A 23,434-nucleotide genomic window follows, 5' to 3' on the forward strand; every position below is an offset into this window, starting at 1 on the left:
GCAAGTGTAAAAAGACAGTATAAGTCATTATAATCTGTAATTATGTCCCCACTGGATGCAACAAATGCCTCGTTTGTAATGGGTTTTAATGTTTTTGTCTCGTCGCACCGGGACACAGCATCACAGTATGGTAAGGGCGTAACATTTCCGTCACACGCTTGAGGTATTCGGCCAATCATAACGCACTGGATAGCTGGCCAATCACAGCACACCTCGCTTTTCAGAATGATGAGCTTTGTAAAAATTTACGCGTTTCAGAAAGGCGGGGCATAGAGGAGAAACAATAATGTACAATTATTGCACAATAATGTGGAAAATAATGTGTTTTTTGAACCTTAAACTGCATAAACACATTTCATTACACTAAATACACTAAATAATGTTCTTTTTAGCAACATCATATGACCCCTTTAAAATTTGTATTAAAATTAGAAAAATGTGAAATAGAACCATTTTCATTGGTGGTCTCAGATAAATATGTAGATTTCAGGCAAATTTCAGCATATGATCAATTATATATTATCATGATAAATTATTTATGATTTTTTATCAACAAGAGGCCTAAATACATTATTTGATAATGTACATAGTCATTATCCCTGAATAAATTGATGTTGACAGTGCTGTTTGTCTGTGATGTGCAGGTAGCGGTCATGCAGCAGGAGCTCACAGCTCTTCAGCCAGAACTGATCGAGACAGCCAAACAGACCGATCAGATGATGGTGAAGATAGAGAAAGAGACGATGGAGGTGGATGCTAAGAAAGAGCTTGTCAGTGCTGATGAGAAAGTCGCCAATGAAGCAGCAGCTGCTGCTAAAGCGATCAAGGTAACCAGATGGGAAAAATGTATTTCAGTTCATCAGAGCAGTACATTTCTGTCTAAGGCTCACAAAAATTATCCATGCAGGCAAACCCTTTTAATTACACAACATCAATTCTTAACAGGACAAAACCATATCTGTTATATAATATAATGACATTTAGTAAAGGATTGCATTCAAAGTGTTGGCCAAGTATTAACATTTATTTTGTACATACTTGTTTAAAGTATGTTTCTGGCCTAAAATTTTAGCTATGCAAGTGAAAAAAATAATACAGATGTTCTCATGTTGCTGATTTTCCCTTCAATTCTCAATCTACTTGATAAGTTAGAAAATACATAAATAGATTAAAAAAAAACAAACATATATTGGCATGTAGGAATTTACAAGTCTTTAATGATGTTGGTGGACTAGTTGCACTCTTTCAGTTGAGGAGATTCAGAAAGTGGTTAGCAGTTGGAGATTTTGGGGTATTAGGACATTTTGTTAAAGTTATGATCGAGAAGTTTATATCAATTAATTTATTGTCGGATAGGATGAGTGTGAGGGAGATCTTGCAGAAGCGATGCCAGCACTGGAAGCGGCTCTCTCTGCTCTAGACACACTGAAGCCGGCTGATATTACTGTCTTGAAGACGATGCAGAATCCTCCTGGTCCTGTCAAACTGGTCATGGAGTCCATCTGTGTCATGAAGGGCATTAAACCAGAGAGGAAACAAGACCCCGGTGGATCGGGTATGAGAATGTGGCACACATGAGAAACACAGGTGAAATATATCACACACTCTATTATTAAAGACGATTAAATACATTTGGTTGAAATTATTTTCACAGGAAAGATGGTTGAGGATTTCTGGGGACCATCTAAGAAGCTTCTTGGTGACATGAAGTTCCTTGAGAGCCTTAAGACGTTCGATAAAGACAACATACCTGCATCTAACATTAAGAAAATCAGAGAAAAGTTCATAGACCACCCAGATTTTCAGCCTTCAGTAATCAAAAGCGTGTCTTCTGCTTGCGAGGGCCTTTGCAAATGGGTGCGTGCCATGGAAGTATACGAACGTGTGGCAAAAGTCGTTGCCCCCAAGCAAGTGAGATTAAAGGAAGCAGAGGAGGAGTTAGCCGTGCAGATGCAGAAGTTATCTGTGAAACGTGCCGAGCTGAAGGAGGTGGAGGATCGTTTGCAGGCGCTGAATGACACATTCGACGGGATGATACAGAAGAAAAAATACCTAGAAGCAAACATAGAGCTCTGTTCCCAAAAGCTAATACGAGCTGAAAAACTAATCGGTGGTCTGGGAGGAGAAAAAGACAGGTGGACGGAGGCTGCTCGGCTCCTTGGCATCAAATACACCAACCTTACCGGCGATGTGCTTTTGTCCTCGGCTATGGTGTCTTATCTTGGCGCGTTCACTGTCGATTACCGCGTGGAGTGTCAGCGAGAGTGGCACAAGCTGTGCAATGAGAAAAACATACCATGTTCGAAGGATTTCACACTTAGCAACACTCTCGGAAACCAGGTGCTGATCCGATCGTGGCAGATCGCTGGATTACCAGTGGACGTGTTTTCAACCGACAATGGAATTATTGTCTCAAACTCTCGCCGTTGGCCACTCATGATCGATCCACAGGGACAAGCCAACAAATGGGTCAAAAACATGAACAAGGCCAATAAACTGTCCATCATCAAGCTCTCAGACAGCAACTATGTCCGTACCCTCGAGAACGCCATCCAGTTCGGCACGCCAGTCCTCCTGGAGAACGTTGGGGAGGAGCTGGATGCAATTTTAGAGCCGGTTCTCTTAAAACAGACCTTTAAGCAGCAGGGCGTGGAGTATATGAAACTTGGTGAAAACACTGTGGAGTATTCAAGCGATTTCCGGTTCTACATCACAACAGGATTGAGGAATCCACATTACTTGCCGGAGGTGGCGGTGAAAGTGTGTCTTTTGAACTTCATGATCACGCCATTGGGTCTGGAAGATCAGCTTCTGGGGATCGTCGCCGCTAAAGAGAAGCCAGAACTCGAGGAGAAGAAAAACCAGCTAATTCTCGAAAGCGCAGCCAACAATAAGCAGCTAAAGGAGATCGAGAACAAAATCCTGGAGGTCCTTTCTTCTTCTGAAGGAAACATCCTAGAAGACGAAACTGCTATTAAGGTTCTCTCGTCATCTAAAATATTGTCAGAGGAGATTTCCGAGAAGCAGAAAATTGCGAGCGTGACTGAAAACGAGATTGACGAAACTCGAATGGGTTACCGGCCGGTTGCAGAACACTCATCCATTCTGTTCTTTTGCATCTCGGATCTGGCGAACATCGATCCCATGTACCAATACTCTCTCACGTGGTTCATCAATCTGTACCTGCAGTCCATCGCTCACAGCGCGCCTAGCGATGACCTAGAGATCCGCATCGCTAACATCTTGGATCACTTCACCATGCGTGTTTACTATAACGTGTGCCGCTCTCTGTTTGAGAAGGACAAGCTGCTGTTCTCTTTGCTTTTGACCGTCGGCATTATGCAGGGCAAAGGTCAGGTCGACGACCTTGTCTGGCGCTTTCTTCTCACCGGAGGCATTGCTCTGGAAAACCCTTACCCCAACCCGGCCCCGGAGTGGCTTTCGGATAAATCGTGGTCCGAAGTGGTTCGGGCTTCTCAACTTCCTTGCCTGGAAGGATTGTTTGAACACGTGCAGGAGAATATCGCACAGTGGAAGCAGATTTACGACTCGGGTCATCCGCAGGACGAGGAGTTACCCGGGAAATGGCGCACAGTAGTGGGCATGGAGCGCATGGTGGTGCTGCGCTGCTTCAGACCGGATAAACTTGTGCTGGCGGTACAACAGTTCATCGTCGACAAAATGAGCCGGACATACATTGAGCCACCGACCTTTGACCTGGCGGAGAGCTACAGTGACTCTTACTGCTGTTCACCACTTATCTTCGTCCTTTCTCCAGGATCAGACCCTACAGCAGGTAAAATAGAAAGATGGTTTTTTTTTTCAATGATTTGTCATTTTGTTTTGAAAATAGGGCTAAGCCAATAACTTATTATATATCATTAATCAATATACTATTATAGTTTTTATTAATATTTAGAATTTTTATGTTTTCCATTTTCATTTTAATAAACCTATATAGTCTTTATTCATTTTTATTGCAGTTTTAGATTTTGTTTTTTTTAGTACTTAAAGTTAAACTAAACAAACATGAGAGATGTAGCCATGGGAACTAGCTGAAATAAAATAAGTTTACGTTTTTTATATCTTATTTTATTTCAGTTTATTTTATTTCAAGTAATGAAAATGTTTCTTGATAGTTTTAGTTGATGATATCATGGGATTACGATTGTTACTCTTCAGAATAAATGCAGATATAATATTAATATTTTTAATATTTCAATATTAAGTGAAACTGCAAAAGAGAAACTAAAATGGTAGAAAATGGCAAATACAATGTACATTCTAACAAAGTCCCTTTAAGGCAAGTCATGTCACTCTGCGGCCATCTTTGAAACTCCTCTCGGGCATGCAAGTGCAGCTTCTATCTCTTTGAATGGGGAAACATTAAATTCTCCAAAACTGTTCGCCAAGCTTACGATTACATTTCATATTGAAATCACCAATGAAATATGACAACTGTATCATAAATGTTGTTTATTTAGGTAAAATAGCATTAAAAAAGGCTTATTTCTCAGGCTAGACCAGCCAGTACACTGATAGAGTGGCCATATTGAGCGTTACATTTTTTCCCCATTCAAATTATACGGCTTACGATTACATTTCATATTGAAATCACCAATGAAATATGACAACTGTATCATAAATGTTGTTTATTTTGGTAAAATAGCATTAAAAAAGGCTTATTTCTCAGGCTAGACCAGCCAGTACACTGATAGAGTGGCAATATTGAGCGTTACATTTTTTCCCCATTCAAATTATACGAGTGACATATTTTGGGTATTCTATAGTCTTTGGTTCTAACCATGTGTTTTGTGGTGTCAATTATTGGCTGTAGAAATATTTAAATAATTTTATGATTATTCTAGTTGTTTATTATCTATTTTTAATATTAATATACTTCTGTAGTTGATTTTAAGCACACTTTTGTTTACTTCTGTAATATGATACTCAAATGTTGGGTTGCTGCTTGAAGACCAATGTAAAATCTGGGCGTTCTATGTAATATTATGAGACATAGAATCACAATATATGATTGTTTCAGCGCAGCACTAAACATTTACAACTAAATTATGTTCTTACACTCTTTGTCTTACTCAGGACTTCTGAAGTTTGCAGATGACTTGGGCATGGGCGGCAGTAAGACGCAGGTGATCTCTCTGGGTCAGGGTCAAGGTCCAGTAGCTGAGCAGCTGATCAGAGCAGCACTGACCGACGGCACCTGGGTCGTGCTGCAGAACTGTCACCTCGCGACCAGCTGGATGCCAACGCTGGAGAAGATTTGTGAGGAGGTCATCACACCTGAAAACACACACACCAGCTTCAGGTAAAAATAACAACACACGTGCATCTAACACACTTACTGTGCCGTTTCACATAAATTATTATGGCCACACTTAATTTCAGCACAGAGTTAAAATTAGTGGATACATGACAAAGATAAAGAACATATCCAGGACACGTTTAATCTCAAAATCTAACAAAAAACTAAATCTCTCAAATTCTCATTAGTGTAAAAAGGTAATTTTTTAATTATTATAATATTAATATTATAATATTATTAAAATAATCATAAAAGGCAGTAAAATTAATACTACCGTTATGTATACTTAAAATTATACTTCTTAAAAGGGGTCATCGGATGCCCATTTTCCACAAGTTGATATGATTCTTTAGGGTCTTAATGAAAAGTCTATAACATACTTTGGTTAAAATTTCTCAATGGTAGTGTAAAACAACACCCTTTTTACCTTGTCAAAATCAGCTCTGTTTTCAGCAAGCCGTTTTAGTCCATGTTCCTTTAAATGCTAATGAGCTCTGCTCACCCCGTCCCTCTCTTCCGTGGGGTGACGAGCCATTTTCATGAGACTGTTTACTTTAGCCGCGGAACTTGCTAACTAGCACGTTATTAGGAAAGGCGGTTTGCAAAGATTCATAAAAGAACCTTATACTCACTTCTTCTGTAGGTGAGGCTGGATCACGAATGATTCGCACGAACATAAACGCATTTAGGTAGATCGGGGATCGGTGCATTCCCTTCAAAAACAAAGGTAATCCACTGCTCCGATGTCGGGAGTAAATGACGACTGCTATGTTCATTATTACATCCAACAACAGAACATCTCAATCACTTATGAGCCAGTCTTGTCTACATCTGCTCCAGCGTCGAAACAATGGCGGATTGATGACAGCTCACTCAGGGCGGGTCTAAGGTAAAACGCTAGTGTCAATCAACAATCATGGGAGGGGCCTGGGTCTGTGTGACGTCACACAGACAGGCATCTGAGAATGGCTTGATATGAGAAAGGGGAAATGATTTAACGAGATTAAAAACAAACACTGGGTGGATCGTTATCATTATAGGGTGGTAGTGTACACACACTGCCAACACACATTTCAGTTCAAACAACTTGTAAAAGTGCATGTCGCATCCGATGACCCCTTTAAATGAAATTATATTAGTAATTAAACTGATAACCAAACTCCAAACTCCTTTTGTTTTAGGTTGTGGTTGACCAGTCAGCCGTCTGACAAGTTTCCAGTGAGTGTTTTGCAGAATGGGGTGAAGATGACGAACGAGCCTCCCAAAGGACTGAGGGCAAATTTACTGCGTTCTTACCTCAGCGACCCCATCTCAGACCCTGCCTTCTTCAGCAGCTCCGCTAAGCAGGACATCTGGCAGAAGCTGCTGTTCGGCCTTTGTTTCTTCCACGCTCTGGTCCAGGAGAGGAGAACATTCGGCCCACTCGGTCAGATATGAATCTGTAATGCAGTTTGCTTTCCTGTCTGTCATCCTTCATTTGATTCACCATCCATCTCTAAACAATCTTCTGTGAAACTCTGGCATACTATCGTCAATCTAACTGATCTAATCTTTTCTAAACAGACATTATAGTACTGCAATCAAATGGCAGTTTAATAGGCTGAGGCAGTTATAAGTTCATAGATTGATTCTCCTGAAAACTATAAACAGTATTATTAAAGCAAGCTTGTTAGTGGTGCTTGCGAAGCTGGATTTTTATTATTTTTCTTCAATACAAACGTTGGTGCGTAACTCATCCCGTACCATTTGTCATAGACCCATGAAAGAGGCATCAAATCATGCAGCTTATTGAGGTGAGGTGTGGTATGACTTTTCGACGTGATCAGGGATACGATGTTCGCACAGTGGGCGAAAAATCAGGGGAAAAATCCCATAGACTTAATATTGTGACCAAATTTGATGGCCTGTAGCTCTGAGCGAGGATTTCTTAGAAACGTGTGGGTCACCACATTTGAAGAGGCTGGCAAGCTGTGTGAGGACATACCCCACGATGGGGTATGAGTTGTACCCCTTGGGCACAACAGCCAGCCGAAATCGCCCCTTAAACATACTATAGTAAGGAACTGAGCACATGCGTTTTTCCTACTTTGGTAACTTCCACAGGAATTTTGCATTGAACATAACTCACAGTGTCAAAGAGACATGGGGCTGGGCTGATTTTACTCAGACAATCAGTCAGTCTCTCATGATCATCATGAAGCTATCAAGCCATGCCCTAGCAACCATTTAGAGCACTCTTGCAACCATCTTCCCGTACCCATGCAAGGAAGGGAAGTGCTGGTGAAACACCTAAATCTGTTATCAAAGAACCTGGGTTTACGTTAAGTAACCCATTGTTCTTTTTCTAACTTCGCTCGGTGTTTCACTATGGGAGATATAGACCACTCTCGGATTGCACCCATATCACTGCTATCCAACAAAACAATTAAATGGGCACCGACCTGCCGGTTCCCAGCACTGCGTGTGCTAAGGATGGCTCAGACATGTCCAGTCTATAAAACCGCACAAAAGTATGTGGCGTAGCCCAACTTGCTGCTGAACAAATATCTTGAACAGATGTAGCCATCCCCCGAGTGGAGTGGGCTCTCAAGCCCTTCGGCGGTTGAATACCTTTGCAGATATAATCTAAAGATATAGCCTCTATGATCCAATGAGACAGCCGTTGACAAGACAACGGCTTCCCTTTGTGAGGAGTAGCCCACGACACAAACAGCTGGTCATGAGTCCTAAAGCCTGCTGTTCTCCTCACATACATATGAAGAGCCCATACTGTACATAATGAATTCAAATTTTGCTTCTCCGGAGAAGAGAACGGATGAGGGTGAAAAGCTGCAAGTTCAGTAGATGGGCACCAATATGCTGAGTCAACTACCTTAGGCACAAAAGCTGGGTTAGGACGAAAGGAAACCTTAGTGAGCCCTGGAGCGAACTGCAAACATGACGGGCTAACAGACAAAGCCTGTAAGTGACTCACACGCCTAGCTGTTGCTAAGGCTATGAGCAGCACCATCTTAAAAGAGAGAAACTTAAGCCCAACTCCCTCCAATGGCTCAAAAAGGTATTGAGAAAGGGCTTCTAGGACGATGGATAAATCCCATAAAATCAAAGGGGGAAAATCACCCGAATAATCAAAGGGTGCTGGCCTGCCGATTTCTCGCCAAAACCTACATGACAAGCTGAAGTAGCTGCTAAATACACCTTAACGGTGGAGAAAGCCTTCCCCTTATCTGGAAGATCTTGAAGAAAGCATAAAATATCCCTCACTGAGTATTGAAAAGGGACAATATGACCCTGCTCACACCATTCTTCAAAGACTCGCCACTTATTGCTATAAAGTGAGCGAGTAGAGGAGGCTCTTGCACTCTGTATAGTAGGGCTGTCAAAAAAATTTTGAATTTCGAATATTCGTCGAATTAAAAAAAAAAATCCACATTCGAATGCAAAAACGTTGCATTCGAATTTAAGGTCTGCGTCAGCCGTCAGGCAGCCTCATTATTTTAAACATTATGCACTTTTTTTCAAAGATAGTCCTGTTATTTTATTACGCTTTGAAGAAACGTGCATAATATTTTGCTCGATGCGCCCTCTTGTGGCCTCAGAAGAGAAGCCGAAAGCTTTTTTTTGAAAAGAGCTTCTTTTTTTGTTGACTGAAATTATGCCTTTTAAATTCGAAAATAATTCTAATTTTGATAATATTTAAGTAAAAAATTCGAATTTAGTTTTTCAGTCATTTTTACAGCCCTACTGTATAGTATGTATGACTGATGGAGGCAGACCTGCAGCATTCAAATTCCACATCTTACGGGCCAAGCCCATCTGGGTGAGGGTGGTAAATCCCTCCCCCCACCTGAGACAGGAGATCCAGGGGCCACGGCTGGCCTGACAGCAGTTGAACTATCTCAGCCACACAATGTCTGGATAGAGCTATCAGAATTAATGACAGACCCTGTTCCCTCACTCTGGCTAGAGTGGGGGAAAGTAAGCTCAGAGGAGGGAATGCATAAAGAAGGACGTCTGGCCATGGGTGGGCTAGAGCATCCACATCCAGTGGTGCATTTTCGTCCGCTAGAGAGAAATACAGAGGACATTGAACGTTTTCTTGCGAGGCGAAGAGATCTACGGCCGCCTGACCGTACCTCTGCCATATCTGGTTCACCACCTGGGAATGGAGTTTCCACTCCCCATACAGGGGGTTTCCTCTGTACAGTAGATCTGCCCCTCTGTTTAAAATCCCTGGAACGTGAGTTGCCCTGAGGGATAAAAGCCTTGTGTCGCTCCACATGATCAGCCTCTTTGCCAACTGATGCAGTTGAAGGGAACGCGCCCCTGTCGATTGATGTAAGCAACCACTGTGGAATTGTCTGTTTTCACTAACACATGCTGCCCTTTGATGAAGCTCAGAAAATGTTTCAGCGCTAACCATACTGCTAGCAGCTCTAAATAATTTATATGTTTGTGAGTCAGCTGCGGAGGCCACACGCCGTTCACAGCTCTGCCCATTAGAGTCGCTCCCCAGCCCTTTAAGGACACACGTCTGTCGTCATAGTGACTCTCGATGACACCGCCCCCAAGGGAATCCCCGTTCTGAGAATCGCGGGAATTTTCCAATTCCTGAGCGCTCTGACGCACGCATGAGTAATTCTCACCGGCTGGCTGAGATGCCGCCGAGAGCACAGATGTAACGGCACGATCCAGTGCTGAAAATCCCTCATTTTGAACAGCCCCAAATGTACTACAGAAATCACCGAAGCCATTAGACCCAGCATTCGTAAGCAGTCTGTACGGAACCACTTTCCCCATCTGAAAGCGGGAGATACATTGTGTGAAAGACGCAATTCTCCCCTCTGTCAGTGTGACTCGATAAGAGAAGGAGTCTATGCTGAACCCCAGATACTCTGCGCTTCTCATCTCTTTGAATTTTGTGTCTCTGGAACATATCGCCCTTGGCTGCTTGCCTGGCTGTGATAGTGCAACATTTATTAATGTGTTTTCTGAATTCAGGGAGCATATTGCCCTCAGCCCGTGGCTTGGATGCGATGATGCATTCTTTATTTTCAATTCCCCCAAACTGAAAAGTGTTTGAAAACACCGTGTGAGTGCTAGGTGACACTGTTGAACATGACTCTGAGCTCCCTCATCTCTCTGACTTTGAGGAGAGCTTACCGAACGGGCCCTTACTGAACTCAGTACAAGAGGGCTGTATTCCCACCTTCTCCTCTTTGCGGGCGGAGATAGAAGGGTCGGGGAATACCTGTGTGTCAGGTCGCACACTCCTTCCTCTCCTCGGGGTGGGACGGATGGTTTTTAGCCACCACAGCCACAAAAGACTGCTTTCCCCATGGCCCAGAGCCATTCGGTCGTGAGCGCTGGCCAGCTTACTGCCCGTTGTGAGCAGGTCTTTGAGCCCTAGCGCCTACTGGTCTCCCTCTCACTGCGGCGGCTGCTGCGAAGCCCTGTCGTGGCGGTTGAGAGGGTGGTCGTGACGCTTGCTTACGCGGCAAGCAGAGGTTAAATGCTTAATCCTCCTGTTTCCTGAGGGTGCTGGTTTCCCTCATTTTCTCGAGGGCTGGGCCAAACAGCCCCTTAGTAGTATCGTATGCATTACCTCTGACTTCTGCGTGTCGCCCAAACCTGACGGGTTTAGCCATAACGCTCTCTCACCTGACACAGCCAAGCCCATCACGCGGCCACAGCCTTGAACCGCGCCGCGGGAAAAAAGTGCAGAATCAGATCGTTCACCACGCAAATTTCGTCCCAGAGTGCCTGGTTCGGCGCCCCTGAGTCCAGCTGCAGCCCCATCTCCTCCAAAATCTCTGATTGATACGCTGACAGTAAAGTCACCACGTTCAGCGAGCACACGGACTGCTCCGCGTATTTATACATCCTCTGATATATCGACGTGGTCAGCCGCTCCATTTTACTCGGCAGTGAAATCTGAGAGGAGGCAGAAATAGAGCGCCGATTCGGATGGAGGTGATAGGCCACTAAAGACTCTACCGCTGGGGGTCCGGCCAACCCCAGCTCCCCCATCCCTTGAATCTCCAACATGGAACACCCCTTGGTAGGGAGCTTGCTCTTAAAGGGGCTAGACCAGTAGCGGGACATTTCCTTCATGCAAGCAGGCACGGGCAGGCAGGAGTTGTCTCACTGCAGGCTGAGCAGGAGCACCTTTTTCCATCATAAAGGTCCCTCTCAGCTCCTTCGGCGTCCTTGGCCAAGCTAGACCCAATTTCGCCTCGGCTCATTTGCATACCTCATGCAAGTTACTGTCTACTTGCAATGCCAAGTCGTTCGTGCTCGGAGACCTAGACTGTTGGACGGGGAAGAGGGAGTTGTCTTCCTCCTCTTCGTCGTCCATGTCCAAATCGATGAGATCAGAATTAGCATTGCCCTCTGCATCCTCGTCCTCCTGATCACCCTCCTCCTGCGTGAGCAGGCCCTCAAACAGTGGAGGCATATCCGGGGATTCGGCTTCCATCATGTCTGCCCAGCTCGTACTGGCTCGCGTCAAGACAGTCAGCCGCCGCAGACTGTGTGGCCGCTCCAGACAGACAAGGGTCCTGCTTGTTAGCCACTGCCACTCTCAGCCTCCTTTCTAAGATTTTCAACGGCAATGACGCACAGTGCACGCATGTTTGTGGATCCGCCAGCGATGTTTGAGCGTGCTTCGGACCCATACACACGATGCACATGGGGTGAGGGTCCCTGCCCGAGATGGTAGCTCCACATGAGGATGGACATGGGCGGGATGCAACCTCCCTGATCTTCGACTCATTCCCTTTGGCGGTGGCCGTCGACATAATGGCTGAGAAGTAATGCAACCCACAGACTCGTCACAACACGTTAGCCTGCTGGTCTAAGGTAATTAAACCTTCTGAAGGCTCGCCTTGACGCATTAAACCTCTAGTTGACTTAATGTCACCTACCGCAGTAATTTAATACGCAGTAGGCCGATTAGAATAGCTCGCCTTGATGCGGACACTATTCTAATTGTTAGGATATTACGCAACACAATCCCGTCCAACTAACCTTGCGTTCGGTGACGGAGTCCAATGACGGCCCGTCTGTTGAACAGTTTAGTGAAATCAGCAAAGTCAGGATGTGCTGAGAGAGCTTGCTACAGTCTCCCACAGATAGAAAGCGCGAATTACTTTGGCAGGGGTCGACCTGACTGATATAGGTGGGGCGGAGCCTGGTCACAGGTTGACCTGTCTGCCAAAGACAGACGTGGTGTCATAGGAGCTTCCGCAGTTGGTCACGCCCAAAACGATTCTCATAGTGAAACACCGAGCGAAGTTAGAAAAAGAACCCAGAGGCATATCTTCAAATCCGAATGTCATAAGAGGCAGGGGGGTTGGTTTGTATAATTCATACTGGCCAGCAGCCTTTGGAATATCGCCATTGCCAGCTGACAAGCCACTCCCTAACAACCAAACGGAGCACATTAGCAACCATTTAGCAAGACCTATATCTCTGTATCAGAACATCTTATAGACATGGGACTTGGTTCTTTTGACTCATTCTAGCAAACAGTACTTCCAAAATGCTACAGTGCTAGCAGTGAATAACTACTTGCTAATAGCGATGAACAAAGTGTTAAAATGTGCTAAAATCATAGATAATTTTTAAAACATTATAAAATAGACCCTAGTAACTGCACCGTGCCGAGTTTTGCCAAGGTAAGCACCACTCGCATCTTTCTCAGCAAACGTATGTACCGTATCTATTCTAATATAACTAATTTTTATTTATTTATACTGATGATCTGGGAATTATTAGGAAGATTAATCATCAATGTATATGGGAGCCAAGTTTCTGAATTTAAAAAAAAAAAATTCTATTAAGACTCATAATCAATACTGGAATTTCCTGTCCGAGATGACTTTTGTCTTCTCCAGGGGTTTTTATTGTGACATCAAAGTTGTGTTCATTCTTCTTTCTTTGTCTCTGTCTCTCTGCAGGTTGGAATATTCCATATGAGTTTAATGAGTCTGACCTGAGAATCAGCATTCGTCAGATCCAGATGTTCCTGGATGAGTATGAGGAGGTTCCGCTAGAGGCCCTCACTTACCTGACAGGTGATTAAGCAGGCAGTCACTCAGGACACCCTAACAACCACCTAACTATGCCCAAGAAACCACCCAGAATGCTCTAGAAACCACATAGCAATGTCCTAAAAGCCACTCTCTCCTCAATAACTGCATAGCAACCACATAGTATAAAAATCTTTCTTTTAACATTTTGTTTAGACAAAAGTCATTTTTTCAACCCTACTGTACTCATGTTATCTGTAGGAGAGTGTAATTATGGTGGGAGGGTGACAGACGATAAGGACCGGAGACTGCTGATGTCCCTCCTCTCCATCTTCTACAGCTGGGAGCTCATTGAACAGGACCAGTATTGTGTGTGTGAGGGAGATCTGTACTATGTGCCATCACACGGTCCATACCAGGTACACACAAACACTGTGTACTCATATTTATCAATTAAAAGAGAAACATTTGACATTGATGAACTACATGGATTCTACTGATGTTAAAATTGATAGTTCACCTAAAAATTACAATTCTGTCATGTACTCACCCTCATGTTGTTCAGAATCTGTATGACTTGTGACCTCTTTCTTCTGTGAAGATGTTTAGTGGGATTTTTAAGCGGTTCTTAGACAGTGACTGGCCAAAAAGTGCCATAAACGTATCATAAAAGTAGTCTCTTGCTACTAAAAGTTTAATGTATGTATGCATGCATTTGTGTGGTTTTTTTAAATTATTTATGTATTTTCTTTCATTCATTCAAATTATGTATGCATTTATTTATGCATTTTTTTCATTCATTTCATTGTATATATTTTTAATGCGTTTATGCATTTATGTATTTAATTTACTGACAATAAGCTTTAACTGGTAAGGGCAACATAAATTGTGCATTTTACAGATTGAATCATTGTTTATCAGTTTTTGTTTTAAATTTATGCACAAAACAGACCCAAATTTCATTGTTATTCACTGAAAATCTTGCTCTCCGATTATCTCTTTTGTATGTAGAGTTACGTGGACTACATCCGCAACCTTCCCATCACTGCTGAACCTGAGGTTTTTGGCCTCCACAGCAACGCTAACATCACCAAAGACAACCAGGAGACCAATCAGCTGTTAGATGGAGTGCTGCTGACTCTGCCGAGACAAACTAGCGGCGGAGCCAAATCACCACAGGTGGGAGGATGCCAATCATAAATGAGAAATGATTGGCAGTTTTGTGTACCTGGTCTTTCTGACAGCAGCTTTGTCTGTGTCCACAGGAAATAGTGGACGAGCTGGCCGGGGGAATGCTGGCCAAACTCCCTCCTGATTTTGACATTGAGATGGTGACCAATAAATACCCACTCCTGTATGAGGAGTCGATGAACACCGTCTTACGGCAGGAACTTATTCGCTTCAACAGGTACTAGATTTATTCGTTACCTACATCAATTTGCATATAATACATCATAATGTTCTTGTAGCTCAAACAGTAGAGCTTGCAATGCCAAGGTCATGGGTTAAATTCCCAGGAATGCATGAACCGATAACATTTATACATTTAATACAATACAAGTTGATTGGATAAAAGCATCTGCCAAATGCATAAATGTACAGGCTGTCAAAGGTGGTCCGTAGCAGCCTGATAAACACCCAGAAGGCACTTCGGGGGCAGGTTGTGATGTCAGCCGAGCTGGAGAATGTCTTCAACAGTCTTCTCGTTGGGAAAGTGCCAGCCATGTGGGCCGCAAAGTCCTACCCTTCCCTCAAACCCCTCGGAAGCTTTGTGTCCGACTTTCTCGCCAGACTGCAGTTCCTACAGGTGAACACTAGATGTTACAGCTAAGACAAATGCACACGACAAGAGAGAGGCTCATGGTCCTTTAATGTTTGTAAAAAAACAAAACAAAACCTTAAATTGTTACCAACTGATGCACCTAGTTTCAGGGTAAATACAGTCAAATGAGATGCTATTATAATTTTATTCATATTTTGAATTCGTTTTTATTATTGTATTTTCCATTTTTAATTTTAGTTCACATTTTAGTAATTTTGTGTTTTTGCCATTTTTATTAGCTTTTGTCTATATAGTTTTTATTCATTTTTAATTATCATTTTTATGTATTGTAGTACATTTAGTTAAACTAAATGAATATGAGAAATGTTGCCTTGCCAGCTAGCTAAAATTAAATTTTTAATATTTTTTGAGTTTTGAAATATTTTATTTTAGTTAATTTTTAGTAACAAAAATGTTTTTTTTAAACCGTTTTAGTTTCAGTTAATTATACCCTGCCTAGATTGCAATTAATGTCATTATCAACATGAAAGAACACTGTCTTTTTAAATATGTGTAGGGCGAAACACTTCTGTCTTATAGTGTGCACTATGCTGAAATAGGACACTCGGTCGGCACTGATTACTGTGTGCACTGATATTATTAAAACCAAGTTGTCCACTACCTAGGACAGTTTTGCAATATGAACCAAGAATTTTCTAATTTTTAAGCCATCTTTTTGTGTGTGTGTGTGTTTTAGGACTGGATTGATAATGGCCCTCCGTCTGTGTTCTGGATATCTGCGTTTTATTTCACACAGTCATTCCTCACTGGTGTGTCTCAGAATTTCGCTCGCAAGTACACCATCCCCATTGACTACATCGGCTTTGAGTTTGAGGTCTGTGTGCCAATGAGAGCATACAGAAACTGATTCATTTTAAATGTTAATGCTCACCAAGGCTGCATTTATTTGACCAAAGATACAGTAAAAATAGTAATATTGTGAAATGTATAAATAACTGTTTTCTATTACAATATACTTTAAAATAGAATTTATTTCTGTGATGCACAGCTGAATTTTCAGCATCATTACTCCAGTCTTCAGTGTCACATGATCCTTCAGGAATCATTCTAATATGCTGATTTGCTGCTCAAGAAACATTTCTGATTGTTATCATTGTTGAAAACAGTTGTGCTGCTTCATATTTTTTGTGGAAACTGTGATACATTTAATTTTTCAGGATTCTTTGATGAATAGAATGTTCAAAAGAACAGCATTTTATGTGAAATAGAAATCTTTTGTAACATTGTCTTTACTGTCACTTCAGATCAATTTAACGCATCCTTGCTTAATAAAAATATCAATTTCTTTTAAAAACAGTCATTATGTATATAATAATGTGCATCTCTTTTAGGTCTGTAAACAGGAAACTCACATGGAGCAGAAGCCGGAGGATGGTGCGTACGTCCGTGGGTTTTTCCTCGAGGGAGCGCGCTGGGATCGAGAGCACATGGTTATCGGTGAGTCTGTTCCTAAAGTCCTCTTCGACACGCTGCCCATAATCTGGCTGAAGCCCGGAGAGAGCGCCAGCTTCCTGCACGAGAGCGTTTACGTCTGCCCCGTGTACAAGACCAGCGCCAGGCGTGGGACTCTCTCCACCACTGGTCACTCCACAAACTACGTGCTGTCCATCGAGCTGCCCTCGGACAAGCCACAGAAACACTGGATCAACCGCGGCGTCGCCTGCCTCTGCCAACTAGACAACTGAGCATATCAGAGTTTGCATTTATGTGTTTACATTTTAACACGCCAAAAACTGATAATACAAGACTACAGCACTATCGTTGTTAAGTTTAATACAATTGAATAGAATAATAAAACAATGATGCAGGTTAACATAACTTCGATGCCACTTAAATCTGCAGAGACAAACAATTTGAGGGTGTAAATTCAACATACAAAATAATAAACTTTAATTGAAATACAGCTAGATACTTTAAATGCAACATTAACTGAGCCCTTTATACAATGCAGTATATGACAAATATAATAAACAAAACAGCTCACATTAACAGGATAGTTCACCCAAAAATGAAATTTCTTTCAACATTTATTCGCCCTCATGTTGTTCCAAACCTTTCATCTGCAGAAGATGATATTTTGAAGAAAATACCACTACTGACTTCCATACTATTTTTTTCCATTCAAGACAGAAACTCGTACAGGTTTGGAAAAACATGAGGGCGAGTAAACGATAGAATTTTTGGGTGAACTATCCCTAATATTACATTCATCATGCTTTGCACTGGCAGTGAGAATAACTTCACTATGATCTGTTTCATAATGCTGTCATTTTAGCTAGAAATAACATGAACAGACAAGAATTTATAATGTTCCAGGGTGCTTCTGAGCACTTTCAAATCAGCACAGTCTGTGTGTGTCAGGTCTCATCGTGAGACTGCAGGTACACCGGTTTGGCTTGTTTCCTCAGTCTCTGCTGAGCTCGCAGCTTTCTGCCTTTCTGAGTGGCCAGACCCATCGGAGGAAGATACGTCTGAGAGGGAATATATATACGACATATTTCTGTGTGAAACTCACGGGAACGGCAAAGAACATGTCCTGTATCAAGTAAGATTTCACCCCAAACTCAAAAGAACAGACAACAAAGCCTTTTTAGGATCATTAAGACTTTCTGAATGAACTATTACTTTAATTAAAGTTAAAAACACATCTATGGAAGCTTGTTTCTTGCGCAGAAAAAGGGTAATTGCAAACTGAATTTAACTATTCAGAATTTTTTCTCACAATTGAGTTTATATCTTACAATTTTGACTTTTTATTTTTAATTCTAAGTTTACATCTCACAATTCAGTTTTCTTTGTTTCCACCGTGGAATAAAAATGTAAAAAGGTAATTGCAACTTTTTATCTGACAATTCAGATTTTTCTCTGAATTCTGTCTTTTTGTTTTCAGAATTCTGAGTTTACATCTCAATTCTGAGCAATTTGTGAGAAATGTGACGGACATTTCTTCATGAGATCATATTCTATTTACAAATATAGTGATATTATTATTACTGCTTATGATAATATGTAGAGATACTACTTACTGGTCTAGGATAGGGGATCCTATAATGCAGTCCTGACATGAAAAACAGAAAACAACCATTTTTAGCTGCTCACCTGCTATTTGATAACACCAAACATCTAAAAAATGATTAATGAAAAAGGACTATAATTAAATTGCAGTAACTATTTGATGTAGGATGCACACCTATCTCTATCCGAGCTTCACACTCTTCAATGCATCTCTTGATTGATTCTGGGTCTGTTATCTGTAACAGAGAGAAGTTATGGGAGAACGTGACAGATATGAGACCTATAGCAGCTCATCCGCTGATCTGAGGTCAGTGCACACCTGCTGGTTCTGTCTGAAGAGGGTTCGAGCCTCCTGAGCGATATATTTCCTCTCTGTGTCAGTGTCGTGTGGAAGAGCAGATTGCGCTGTCCAGCTGCGTGCGATGCCTAGGACCCTCCTGTAGAGAGACAGCACATCTGAACGAGACATCCGGACCACCTGTGAACACCAAACACAATACAGCAAATCTATGAATTTGACATTCTATAATGACAGTAGGCATCGTTTCACCTTTGATCAGCTCTCTAGGATTCCAAAAAGAATTTTAGATTTTCCTTACATTCATGTTTACCCTTTCTCTTAATTTGTAATGCTCATAATTATTCAGATGGAAAATGCATTAAATGAAATTAGAAAAGAATGCAAAACTAAATATATATACACTGAATAATAATTATATATATATATTTTTTTTTTCAACAGTTATGCAGCTTGAATTAATTAAATATCTGTTTTGTATATACAGAATTATATACTACATGATTACTTCAACAATTGCGTGTGATAATTGTCAATGTAAAATAATGAATATATTATTTAAAAAAAATTATGCAGCACGATTAACAAAAAAATATGAATATATATAATTAATATATATTATAGTAATAAAGTATAAATTCATATACATGAATAGAGAGAGAGAAAGAAAATGAATTAACAATTATGCAGCATGATTATGTTGAAATAATCATTATTATTCAGTATAAAATATTCATACACATACAAAAAATGTGATACAAACAGAAATCTGCAGAACTGCGTGTGTGTGACAGATCTTGCCTGACCTCTGTGTTACTGTTAGGTAAACTAGATACATGTCAATAAGCTTTGCAATATATCTGACATACATTATAGTTATTACAGTCTTTTCGCTTTATTCAGTAGGAATCTAGCTGCTCGTCAGCCCTACTTCCTGATGAAATACATATTACCTGTGCGTGCGTGATTAGATCAATACAGCTTATGTGAGCACTTCCGCACTCCAGCGTCCACGTGCTCACGAGCGATGACGACTCGAACTGCGGAGAGTTTTGTTTCGAACTAGTCCTTAACGCTCTCACGTTGCGCAGTCAGAGATCCGCGGGATGTTTGGGGGAGCTATTTCTGCGCGGCTTTTGCGCAGACCTTCTCGAACCCAAACAAAAAGAGAAACTGCGATCAATCAGCGGCCGATCCGCGTCTCTGTGGTTCCGTGCGGCCGTATCGAGTCCATCACGATCCTCTCAGACCCCCAGCAGCGATCCAGAGGAGTGTGGGAGCTGCTAAAGGCGGAGGTTTTACCGGAGCCGGCTTGGATCAGCGCAGGTTCGGTTCGGGTCGGGTCTGTAGGAAGGGATGCGGGGGAACTGTCAACTATGATCATCTATTGACCCAAAGAGCATCTGAAGCACACAAAGAGAAGCTCTTCTCCTGTTTATACACAGATTCAGAACCGACCCAGTTCGGCTGGGATTAGCTTTAGCTTTAGCATGACCGCAGGGATGCGCTGATTCCGATGCATTTCATCATCTTTCCACAGGTAAATCAACACCAAACGCCTTCACTTCACATCTCTGCTGCCTTTCTGACCACAATCTACACATTTTAGAGTTTAAAGGAAGTTTAGTGTGTATAAATGAACCAGCCTCATCTGAAGCTAACTAGCTAAGCTGCTAACATGAGATCAGCTCTTTAAAAGACTTTTAACTGTCACATTCATTGTTTCAGTACTCAGATAGTCACATATTAATATATCAGAACTATCAGTATGATTCTAGAGCTCATTTATTTAGGATATTTGGTGTTTTTGCTATATAGACGGACAGTTAATCGTAATTTAAAGGAAAAGTTTCTCATTTATACTGATAGAGACTCTTGGCTGTGGCTCAGATCTAGTGAGTTGCTTACATAGACCGCATTATCGGAATCAAATATCGCCTATGATGCCTAAAAATGCTGCATATATATATATATATATAAAATAAATGGCCTAATAATGGGGTATGTGTAATTTAGATGCTCAAAAGGCTGCATTTGCCTGTGATGCCCTAAAATGCTGACTAGATAGACAGCATCTGTGTGTAAGCATCTATTTCATAAATAATAGTCCATATCAAGTTAACTGTTAGTACATAACTGACTATATAATAATGTAGATTATATTCAAATAATTTATTTATAAATGACATTTCATATAATAGAACTGTCAGGAGTTGATTTTAAACATGAGTTATTCTCACTAACAAAGAAGTACCATGGTATTACCGTGTTTTACAGTGGTTTAACCATGGTATTCTTTGAAGTACCTTAGGTCAGAGGTTTTCAAACTGGGCTCTGGGGGCCGCAAAGTAGTGCTGGTGGATCTGTGGAAAAGTTAAAAGGGTCATATGATGTGATTTCAAGTTTTCCTTTCTCTTTGGAGTGTTACAAGCTGATTGTGCATAGATAAGATCCCTGAAGTTGCAAAGACTAAAGTCTCAAAACCAAAGAGATATTCTTTATCAAAGTTAAGACTCTGCCACGCCCCCCTAAAACGGCTCGTTCTAACACGCCCCCGTTTTTTGAACATTAAAGCATGTCAACATATTCTGTTACACCAAATACACAAAATAATGATCTTTAAAAAAGCATCATATGACCCCTTTAGGAGAAAACCTGTGTAAAAATTATATATTTTTTACATTTATAAATGTAATTGAAGTAGTGTAATTTTTAACTAAATAAATAACAAAAATAAGATTGAAATAAAAAATTAGATTTGAATAAATTACAATTAAATTAAAAAGAATAAATTATAAACCAATAAAAATGTTGATTGAAATAATCACGTTAGATTGAAATCAATAAACATTAGATTAAAATAAAAAATAAATGAATAAATAATTAAAAGATATAAGATTAAAATATATAAATAAAAATTAGATTAAAATATTTAATAAATGAGTAAATAAAATTTTTCAGTAGTATAATAAATGGTTATAATAAATAATATAAGTAGGGGAAAAAACACAAAATATTGGTAGAAACTTTTAAATTTTAAACAGTTATAATATATATTTTTTTCATATTGTAAATTGCAGAATAATGATATTTGGGGGCCCATTGCATCAAAAGAAAACTGAAAACCTCTGCTTTAAGGTATCTGACTGTGGTATTAGTATCTTTTGGATAGGTTATTGATATTAGGGCTGCACGATTATGACAAATCATAATAGTCGATTATTCCCTTGAAATTGTAATTGCGATTATTAATTAAGATTATCACAATTCACATTGAATTATCCGTAATTGTAATCGCGATTAGAAATTCGATGAATTGTGCAGCCCTAATTGATATGTATTTTAAGTGCTTTGGAGTGGCATGTAAATACTATGGTGAATGAGTATACAAATCATACAGTACTATTACATACCATGTAGTACATCAATAAATATAAAATTACTATATTACTAACATTTCTTGTATGTGATAGCTAGTTTTCACCGTCCGATCAAGTTTTCTTATATCCTGTTACACTGGTAAATGCAGCGCATAATGGAAGTAAATGGGTGTTGATTATCAACCTGCAAATGTGAATTTGTTCTCGCTCTTGACCTTTGACCCCAGCTGTTGGCCACATCCCCATCAGGTGTGCGTTGCTGTGACGATGACCCCAGTCAGGTTATATGTCATTTAATCGTGGCATCGGTCACACCAGCAATCCAACACCTCTAATGTAACCCAGCTCCCATCTACTCTGTTTTATTTAGGTTACCTCGTGGGTATTGTGTTGTGGGTCGGTTGGTTAGTTAGTTAGAGCGTGAGGAAACGGGTTCCAGTCTTGTGATCGGGTGTGTGAAAGTGTGTCGGAGTGTATTGTGTAGATGCTGCAGATTGTGGTGTGTGTTGTTTCTGCCGTCTCATTTTCTAACAGCTCTTTGGTTTGCTTGGGCTCAGGCTAGCGGATGTTCCGCCGTCTCCATGGAGTTTCCTCAGATGACACGTCGCTTCAGTGCTCAGGGATTTGGGTGAGTCAGTGCGTCCCACACTACTACACCACACGTGTGTGTCCTGATCGCTCTGATCCCAGCTGCTCACCTCAGCGCTCGTTATAAAGCGCATCATTCCTCAGCTGGATGCTGATTGGTCGATGCAGCGTTGCGGTGTATGTCACTGCACAGCATCCATAGAGACCAGCTGTTAAGGGTAACTTACATGTCACCACTAGATCTACTAGCATAAGGGTGACACTTCATTTAGATGAAATAATGTTTTAATGAACATTTCTGTCCGTAGTATATATTTTTATTATGGAGCAGCAGCTCAAGAACGCTGCGGTTTAAGAATAACAATGCCCTTTATTTGTAATATAGATTTTATGTAAAAATAAAATAATAATTAAGAATTATTAATATAAAGTAAATAGTCTACTTTATAATATTGTATGTGTTCTCTCATAAAATGTTCTGCTTGTTTACATTGCTTCATTCTATATAAAATAAATAATATATTAAGTGAATATTCTACTTTATAATTTTTTTAATAGTCTCTCTTGTCTACATTTATACTGTATAAATAAAAAATATAATGATTAATAATTATTAATGTGAAGGTAAAGGTAGAAGGCAAAATTTAGTCATTTCATAAATATCCTGTATTAAAATGCTCTCTATTTAAATTCTGTATAAAATAAATTAAAAAATAAAATTCATTTCAATAAATAGTATTATATGAATATTGATTTTGAAGTATTCTATAATTTTGTAAATAGTATCTGTAAAAATTATAATCAATAATTATTAATATTATTTAAATATTATACTTAATAATTTTGTAAGTACTCTCTTAAACTGCTGTCTCTCAATTAGGGTTGGGTACCGTTCACATTTGAACCGGTACGGTACTGGTATCGGTACCTGAATTTCGGTGCCGGTACCCAACG

The 23,434-nt window shown here is 40.6% G+C and overlaps 3 protein-coding genes across 7 annotated transcripts in view; 2 read left to right on the forward strand and 1 right to left on the reverse strand.

Annotated features, from left to right (window-relative positions):
- dnah3 (dynein axonemal heavy chain 3) overlaps positions 1-17,223 on the forward strand; it is a 49,273-nt gene extending 32,050 nt beyond the window's left edge. Inside the window, exons 50-61 of the mRNA XM_016569476.1 lie at positions 645-827; positions 1,357-1,555; positions 1,655-3,796; positions 5,101-5,326; positions 6,505-6,749; positions 13,285-13,401; positions 13,618-13,775; positions 14,368-14,535; positions 14,622-14,764; positions 14,959-15,163; positions 15,876-16,013; positions 16,531-17,223. Of these exons, the coding sequence (XP_016424962.1) occupies positions 645-827; positions 1,357-1,555; positions 1,655-3,796; positions 5,101-5,326; positions 6,505-6,749; positions 13,285-13,401; positions 13,618-13,775; positions 14,368-14,535; positions 14,622-14,764; positions 14,959-15,163; positions 15,876-16,013; positions 16,531-16,884 (4,278 nt within the window). The 3' untranslated portion in view covers positions 16,885-17,223. The remainder of the gene's footprint in view (positions 1-644; positions 828-1,356; positions 1,556-1,654; positions 3,797-5,100; positions 5,327-6,504; positions 6,750-13,284; positions 13,402-13,617; positions 13,776-14,367; positions 14,536-14,621; positions 14,765-14,958; positions 15,164-15,875; positions 16,014-16,530) is intronic.
- On the reverse strand, positions 17,222-19,546 carry LOC107753555 (LYR motif containing protein 1-like). Of its 4 annotated transcripts, none has more exons than XM_016569841.1 (5): positions 19,466-19,546; positions 18,534-18,692; positions 18,390-18,450; positions 18,226-18,257; positions 17,222-17,670 (listed from the first exon to the last, which is right to left on the reverse strand). In XM_016569841.1, exons 2-5 carry the CDS (start codon positions 18,681-18,683, stop codon positions 17,557-17,559), a joined length of 357 nt encoding a protein of 118 aa, XP_016425327.1. In that variant the 5' UTR covers positions 18,684-18,692; positions 19,466-19,546; the 3' UTR covers positions 17,222-17,556. The 4 variants fall into 4 exon arrangements, with proteins under 4 accessions (XP_016425327.1, XP_016425250.1, XP_016425393.1 ...); XM_016569764.1 differs by having other exon boundaries at positions 18,534-18,697; positions 19,475-19,545; XM_016569907.1 differs by having other exon boundaries at positions 19,463-19,527.
- Positions 19,547-19,635: 89 nt separating this feature from the next.
- The window catches only part of LOC107753410 (DCN1-like protein 3), a 10,752-nt gene continuing 6,953 nt past the window's right edge, over positions 19,636-23,434 (forward strand). Inside the window, exons 1-2 of one of the 2 annotated variants that reach the window (XM_016569581.1) lie at positions 19,636-20,052; positions 22,450-22,520. The gene's annotated coding sequence lies outside the window, so the exon portion shown is untranslated. The remainder of the gene's footprint in view (positions 20,053-22,449; positions 22,521-23,434) is intronic. The other variant, XM_016569653.1, reaches the window with a different exon arrangement.

Source organism: Sinocyclocheilus rhinocerous, unplaced genomic scaffold (assembly GCF_001515625.1).
Source record: "Sinocyclocheilus rhinocerous isolate Xijiao unplaced genomic scaffold, SAMN03320098_v1.1 scaffold2116, whole genome shotgun sequence".
NCBI classification, from domain to species: Eukaryota; Metazoa; Chordata; class Actinopteri; order Cypriniformes; family Cyprinidae; genus Sinocyclocheilus; species Sinocyclocheilus rhinocerous.